The 8,052-nt window shown below is 44.8% G+C and overlaps 1 protein-coding gene across 1 annotated transcript; it reads left to right on the forward strand.

Moving 5' to 3' along the window:
• The first annotated feature begins 1,127 nt into the window (after nucleotides 1–1,127).
• Nucleotides 1,128–5,934, forward strand: upd2 (unpaired 2). The gene is made up of 4 exons (XM_002055047.3): nucleotides 1,128–1,405; nucleotides 3,452–4,119; nucleotides 4,324–4,461; nucleotides 4,710–5,934. Exons 1-4 carry the CDS (start codon nucleotides 1,393–1,395, stop codon nucleotides 5,268–5,270), a joined length of 1,380 nt encoding a protein of 459 aa, XP_002055083.2. The 5' UTR covers nucleotides 1,128–1,392; the 3' UTR covers nucleotides 5,271–5,934.
• The last annotated feature ends 2,118 nt before the right edge of the window (nucleotides 5,935–8,052 follow it).

Consider the following 8,052-nt stretch of genomic DNA (forward strand, 5'->3'; position numbering starts at 1 on the left):
CAGAGCATTAATATGGCATCCAAGTGTGAGTTTTGGGAAGGACATGGGTTGTTTTTCCACCGAGAATTTCAAGCCTTTAGGCTCGGGTACTATACCCGAACTCGATGCATTCATACAGACGAACGGACGGACAGGCTGACGAACTAACATTTGCAAAAAAAATTGAATACCCATTGAATCGATTTGCAATATTGCAGCTGCTCCGATGGAGCCACAAGACGTCACATAGTGATATTGAATGACTCAAGAGTCATTTGAATACAGCATAGATAATGATAATGATAATGATAATGAAACCTGGAGCGCATTCATCAACAGAGTTAATATTAAGAATGAGCCGATCGAAGTCGGTGGCCGCATTGACGCAATTTCAGAGCGTCTTTGATAAGGCAGAGGTAAAGGCAAAGGAGTAGGCGCTGACACCATTAAGCTGGAAAAGTTCCCCCTAACGTAATGTATGAGCGTATACGTGCGGTAGGGATAGCGGCAAAAGGTAGTGGGGGGAGGATTGCGGTGGCATACGCAATTGATAAAAGGTAAATACGATATGAATATGAATGGATAAATTCTATAAATGTTTACGAGAGTGGTCGACAGGGGAGGGGAGGGGATAGGGCAATGTTTGAGTGTTAGAGGGTTGGGTGAGCGGCAGGTGGGGTGCTCGGCCTAGGGTATTGTGAGGGGGGAGGTGGCCTAATGCTGCTTGCTGCGGGTGTCATAAAATCAAATCAAATAATAATTATAAGCATGGCGCGAATTCTGATTACAATATTTTCGCACGTTGGAATTGACGTCGACGGTTACTGCGTTTTGTGACGCTGACGCTAACGTCGGCAGCGACAGCGACCGCGACTGCGACTGCGACTGCGACTGAGACCGCGTGCGAGCAATGAGCAGATAGCAGCTACACAGCGACGACCAATTGGAGACCATTCCGGACAATCAATGAAAGCAAATGGAACAGAAACGCCTGCGCCAACGCCTGCGCCAACGCCAACGTCGCGGCCAGCGTCTGCGTCTGGGACTGCCTCACACGCAGCACGGCGATTTCGTATAAATATAAATTAATGTGCCCAGCTGAAAACATGAATCAGTCTTATTTAGACGCACGCCAATGATAATCGTCGGCTCGCGAATCCAACCGAACCGAATCGAAACAAAGCTAAAGCTAAAGCTAAAACTATAACTCAAACTGAGGCTCAAACAATAACTCAAACTGAAACTGAAACTGAAACTGAAACTTAAACTGAAACCGAAGAGTCGTTAGCATTATTAAACAATAAGCGAGTGTACTTCCCCGCAGTGCATGAGTACGCCCCAGTCAGTATTATAGACATAAACATTAACATTAACATTAACATTAACCTAGCCCAGTGCCGAGTGACTGCGAAAATGTGCCATACAAGTAAGTACGAGTGTTTGTCGCACTGCCGAGTGCCAAGTCCAAAGTTCTTAGGTCCCCTTAAGACCAGGCCCCCGCCCAAAAATGAAAAAAGCAAAAAAGTCAACTGAAGAGCCTAGGCATATCAATTTTTAATGGCTGTACGAAATTTATGATCGTACAGCCAAACGTGGTGAAATTTAATCATTTTTAGAGCGATGTTCTCAGCGTTAAAGGCACGCATTAAGTAAAAAAAAAATCAAATCAAATCAAATCAAATATAATACTCCTCAAATGGAGGTCAGTGCAAAGATAATGCCAGAAGACCCGCAGCTTAAGCCAATGATATATCGAACAATTGTCTAGCCGCATTTGCATAGTTTATTTAAAGGCGCGTCCGGGACTTCCCCGAGCACACAGTACAAAGCGCGCTGTTCAACTTCATCAGTATGTTTTTTAAAGATGGCTATTGAATAATTTAATAAATTCTTGAATTCATTATAAACTCACAACTGGACACTCGAATCCACTCGGCAATTAATAAGCAATAATTACAATCTTGCTGTACTAATCCGTCATGTGCTAATCCGAGCGTTCAATCAATCAATCAATCAATCGAATCACATGCTTGCTGCCTATTTTTTGTGCTTTCTTCACGCTCTCCGATAAGGGCTATAAATGTGTGCCGGGCACGAGTACCGGAGCGGAGCGAAGCGAACTATTACCCTCATCATATGATGTCATTCTTAACTGAGCCTCGGATACAATTGCAGCTTCGGCCAGCAATTGCAGTCGCATTGGCCAAATGCATTCCCATCATAAAGTTTATAGACTCCGGTTAATCACACTTGCGGTTATGCAATTAGACCAGAAACTTCTGCGGAGACACCTGTCCACTCGATGGACATGGCCAGCAGCACGTGCGCTTGCAACAGCAGCAGCAGCAGCAGCAGCGACAGCGACAGCGGTACCGGCATTGGCCCTGTTGTTGTTGCTGCTGTTTTCGTTATCGAATGCGATGTCGCTGACCTACGTCAACAACAAACGTTTGAGCTTGTGGCTGTTGCTGTTGCTGTTGCTGCCGCTGCCGCTGTTGCCGTCGCAGTCGCCGTTGCCGTTGCCGTCGCAGTCGCTGTCGCCGTCGCCGTCGCCGTCGCAGTTGAGCTGTTGGCCCGGCACGAGCGCGGATTTTGAATGAATTTGTGTTTTGTATGAATTATTCATACGACGCGTTGCCCGCGGCCAATTGGTCAACGATGACGTAGCTGTTGCTCGCGACTTGTCTGTCTGGTCAGCGTCTGCATTTGCTGCTGCTGCTGCTGCTGCTGCTGCTGCTGTTGCTGCGGCGACTGCGGCTGCTGGCAATATCTGCCGGCGCAGCGTTCAATTTGTGAGCAGTAAAAAAACCCAAAATACTCACACGATGAGTAATCCGAAAATTTCTTGTGAAATTCAAGCGAAACACAATTTCTGCGACCGCCTCTGATGACAAAGCCAAACATATTAAAACAAAAACAAAAACAAAAACAACAACAATATTAACAGAAGCAATTGTGCTCAATTGATTTTGGTCAAAAGGCGCAAACAGGCCAAGCGCATGCGGCATCTCGCTCGCGCGTTCTCACTCGCCGCTGGAGGCTGCCTCTTATCAGCCGCACACTCACTCAATTGCGAGTGGCAGCGCGACTTGAGTGCGAGTGCGAGTGCGATTGCGAGTGCGATTGCGAGTGCATTGTGAATGTGAATCCGAGTGCGAGTGCGAGTGCGAGTGCGCGACTGGCCAGTTGCCGAGCAGATGCCGCGGAGCGCACACGCCAAATCGAACGAGTCTCTTGACGCTCAATTGCCGTCTAGTTGTTGACTAGTTAGTTAATTGTTTAAGTTAGTAATTCGTATTTGTGTTTTTTTTTTTTTGTTTGTTTTTTGGTGTTGTTGTTATTTTGCGATACGTGCAGTCGTGTTAGTCTAGCGCCCAGTCTCATGTCCAACGGTAGGCGACAGCCAGAGAACGCTCCGCAAATCCAAAAAAGAGCGAAAAGGTTAATTTTTATATTTTCTTCTTCCTTGCAGCCAAGCATTGCCAAAGCGAGACAACAAACAGCCAAAGCAGCAGCAGCATTAGCAGCAGCAGCAGCAGCAATAGACAACACATTTGCAGTTGCAACAGCAGCAGCAGCAGCAGCAGCAGAGGCAGCAGAGGCAGCTTTCGCATTCACAGTTATACGCTGATCATGGCTCTGGCTGCGCTGCTGCTGCCATTGACACAGGCCCGCCATTTGCACGATCAGCTGGCGCTAGGCTTCGCCTACGACGACGCGGACAGCTCCAGTGGCAGCGCCAGCCTCAGCCTCAACTCCGGCGACAGCGAGAGCGAAAGCGACAGCGACAGCAACAGCTCCGAATCCAGCGACTCGCTGCCGGCCTGGCACGTGAATCCGTTCCACGGACTGGCCGATAGCTTCGGCGATGCCAGCTACGACAGCGACGCCAGCAGCAGCAGCAGCGTTGAGGCTGAAAACGACAGCAGCTACGAGAAGATTGCACAGGCGGCAGTCTATGCCACAATGCGCGAGCTGCGACGACAGCGCATCAGACACCGACGCAGCCATACGCTTAGGTTCTTTGCCCGAGTGCAGGAGGGCGCCGCGCCCGAGTGGGTGAACCCTTGCGGTGGCGTCTATCAGCCGGACCAGAGCCAAGCCAGGGATGTGGATGTATCCAGTGCAGCCAAGCGCAAGGTAGGCAATAGTCCACACTGGGGTTAAGCGAATGATTCAAACTGATGTAGCTAATCAGCTGTGTGTGTGTGTGTGTATATGTGTGTGGGTGGGTGGGTGTGCGGACGCATGTGGTATCGATTCTAAGTAATGCAGCTTGAATGTGTTTAGAACTAGTGAAGATAAGCCTGCAAGTGCTTTAATGTGCTCCCATTTGTTTTGCAGCATCTGATTGCGCTGCGCAACAATACGCGGATCGAGTACTGGAACATCCGGCAAGACGCGAATCTGGACTACGGCGACATTCAGGCCTGGCAGCGCGAGTACAAGTTCCTGCCAAACATGACGCGGCCCACAAATGTGGTAAGTGTGTTCACAGATGTGCAAGCGTTCGATGTGCCAGCTTTTAATGCTGACAATGAGCGAGTCGCGAGTCGCGCTGGACCTGCTCCGCCCAGGGCGGCTTATACCAGTTTCCACCTCGCCTCGCCTCGTTGCGACTCAACGCGACTCGACTCGACTCGACTCGCTAAACGGCATTTGCATTTGCCCTTTTTTGAAAGGCAACTGATTGACTAACCCCTCCCCCCTTTCGAACTGTCCAATTGCAGGTGAAACTCAAGACCTGGTACCGCCATGTCCAGACATTCGTGGGGAGCTTCGCGTATTTGGGCAAGGCGCAGTACAAGTACCACAAGGATCACCAGCTGCCGGTGGGCCAGAGCGCCGAGGAGCTGCACAAGCTGCTGGTGAGCGCACGCAGCGTGCTCTGCGAAATTGAGACGACCATCAATGCCTCCTATCCGTACAGCAATGTGGCCAAGCTCAGCCAGATCAGCAAGGCGGCCATGCTCGAGCGTCTCAAGTTCTACACGCCCGCCGATGGCAGCAAGGAGGCCGACAAGCGTGATCTCAAGTTCACCAAACAGCTCTACTATCAGTTCCTGGACAATATGTGGAAATCGCTGCGCCTTGCGCTGCGCAAGCATCACAGGGGCAGCATGGAGCGCAGACAACACGTCGCCTCCGCCAGTTCCGCCTCAGCCATCTCCTCTGCCGCCAACTCCCGCCAGACGTTCAGTCTGGAGAGCTCCGAAAGCGCCGCCGGCTTAGCGTCCATGGTGGCGGCGGCGTCCAATGACAGCGGCTGCCTCAACTCTGCCGAGTGTTAGGCCGCTGCCGCTGTCACTGCCACTGCCACTGCCACTGTCACTGGCTCCGGCTCTGCCCAAAGACGCCTCCTCGAAGTACGAAGCCTCCCAGTATTAGCGCCCAGTGCTGTGCACAGTTCCTAGCTGCAGTTGCGGTTGCCAAAAGAGAGTCAACAACAGACGAAAACAAAATCAAAACGAATCGAAGAATTTGTCGAATGCCATTTTAGAATTTTATGAGAAACGCCCCTTACCGCCAAAACAAACCAAGCCCCTTCCCTTAAAACCCACCTCTCTACCACGCACTTGTCATATGTATTAATTATTTATTTATTTATTTGCCATTTATGCTAGAGCTATTTAGTATTAGTATATCGTATTATAATCATTGCTACTTCCGTTGAGCGGGTATTTATGATCACACACACACACACACACACACACGCACACACGCACACATGCACACTCAAGTATTTATTTATTGTTCAAAGTTACACATGACCATTCCCAGTTAATTTCTAAGTCTTAATTTAATATTCGTGTTAATTCAAAGTAATTTATTTATTTATTTACACTTTTTTTCCTTCTTTTATTCTTCCTTATTTATTGCAATTTATTTATACAACATATTGAGTCATCTAAAGCACAAAAAAAAAAAAAAAAAAAAAAAAAAAAACAAAACAAAAGGAAATCAAATCAAATCAATACAAAACGAAAACTTAATACAAATGAAAAATGCTTAAATACACTGTGATTTATTTTAAGTAATTAACTTTTTTTTTAATAGTTCTTAGTGAGAAAACAAACTTTGTAAATTAAACAAGTATTTATAAATCAAAAATATGCCACTGAAAAACTCTGTTACAAAAATCGTTCAAGCCAATCTAACATGAATAATGTGAAGACTACAAATCAAGCTATATATATATATATATATATATATATATATATATAGATATATATGTATATATATATAGATATATATATATATGTAATACATATACGTACATACGCATAGGAAAACGAATGAAATTTGATGCCAAACTCGAAAGTGACTATCTGAAACTATCTGATGCAAATAAACTTAGTACAGACAAAGACAAATCAAGCTGCAATTTTAATTGAATTTCAATAACAGAGGGGCAACACGCCGTTGAGCAAACCGAAAGAGACCCTTCTACTGACTAAAGAAATAGCTAAGAAACTATTTAATGCTGCCAAACGATATTATCTAAAACACAGTTACACTAAGCCCAAAAAAAAAATAAAAATGCAATTTTAATAAAATTTAAATAAGTAAAAAAACGGTATCAAGCAGTTGAGAAGACCGAAAGAGACCATTCTTTTGACTAAATGACATGTAACTTGACATGCAGCTTGTCTTGTTAAGAAACTATTCGATGTAACATTCAAATAACTGTTAAAAGTAGCTTAGCCAGCAGCAAAGTAAAGATAGTTTTAGTTTTTCTTTCGTGGTTGCCAGTTTTGGGTACAGATCACAGATAGCTAAGGATCTGGATGTCACCTTGGCAGGCCACAGCATAAATGAGCAGGCGTCCAGAGACTTGCTGCTCACCCAAGTCGACTGCTAGGGCCTGCAAAGGAGCCACATTGAATTTATCTATCACAACAATTCAAATATAAAAAAGGAATAAAATTATACAATATGCTGCCTAATTGTAAAAGACTTGCTGTAACCCAACAATGCAAATGTTAAATGTAAAACATATCCAAACTGATTCACATTGGCTTCAAATGCTGCTCTAATAAAACTACGCAAAAATGCTAAAAAAATATATATATCAAAAACATACATATATATATATATATATATTTAAAATATAAATGTTAGTTCGCAACTATTATGTGCAATATTTTTTGTGTGCAATAAACTTTCAATCAAATATCGTATTTTTGTATCCTTTCTTATGGAGGGTCTAATCAATTTTGAGTTTGACATGTGTAACGCATGGAAGGAAACATCTCCGAGCCCAAAAAGCATATATATTCTAGATCAACATCGACAGCCGAGTTGTCCGACCATCTGTCTGTCCGTCTGTCCGTCTGTCTGCCCCTCTCTCAGCCCCTATAAAGCCATCCTTCTTTCTGCGCATATGTCGCATCTGGACAACTTGATCATATAGCTGCCATGGGAGCTGATATGCGGTTAGCTAAGCAACTTTTACAGCATGAGGATCGAGGGTTCATAGAAAAGTGGCTTTGATTAAAGAATGTTGGAAAAGAAAGTTATAGCACGATTTTTGTTTTGATTTTCATAATATCTTGACATCCAGCTTGTCTAATGTTACAAGGGTATTAAGTTCCAAGCGGAATCCTATTTGATAAGGACTGGCAGATATGCTGGCATATTCCCAGTGAAGCTCGTAATTTAAAAAAATTTAGATTCTTACACTATCATTAAGATTTTTGACCGATCCGACGGACCTGTTGCCAGCAAAACAGACACTTTCAATTATCATAAGCAAACAAAGAGAACAGATGGACTCAGTTACCCTCTGGCAGGGTAAGCGGCTGGTGAGCCTAGTTTAAGTTAGAAATAGAAATTGAATGGTAAAAATAAAGGGCAAAGAATTTGAGTTGGGGTCAAGTGTCCGGTGAAGAGCTTTTGCTGACTCAATACGATTGCAATGTGGCTTTTTGTTTGTTCTGTTGACGCACTTTAATTATTTGCTCTGGGGAGTGCATTGGATTTTGGGGCTTAAAAATAATAATATCTGTATTGGATTATTCACTTGTGATTTTCCGGTTAAACAGAAACCAATATAAAGATGGTTCCGTTCGC

The sequence above is a fragment of the Drosophila virilis genome, chromosome X (genome assembly GCF_030788295.1).
Source record: "Drosophila virilis strain 15010-1051.87 chromosome X, Dvir_AGI_RSII-ME, whole genome shotgun sequence".
Classification (NCBI taxonomy): domain Eukaryota; kingdom Metazoa; phylum Arthropoda; class Insecta; order Diptera; family Drosophilidae; genus Drosophila; species Drosophila virilis.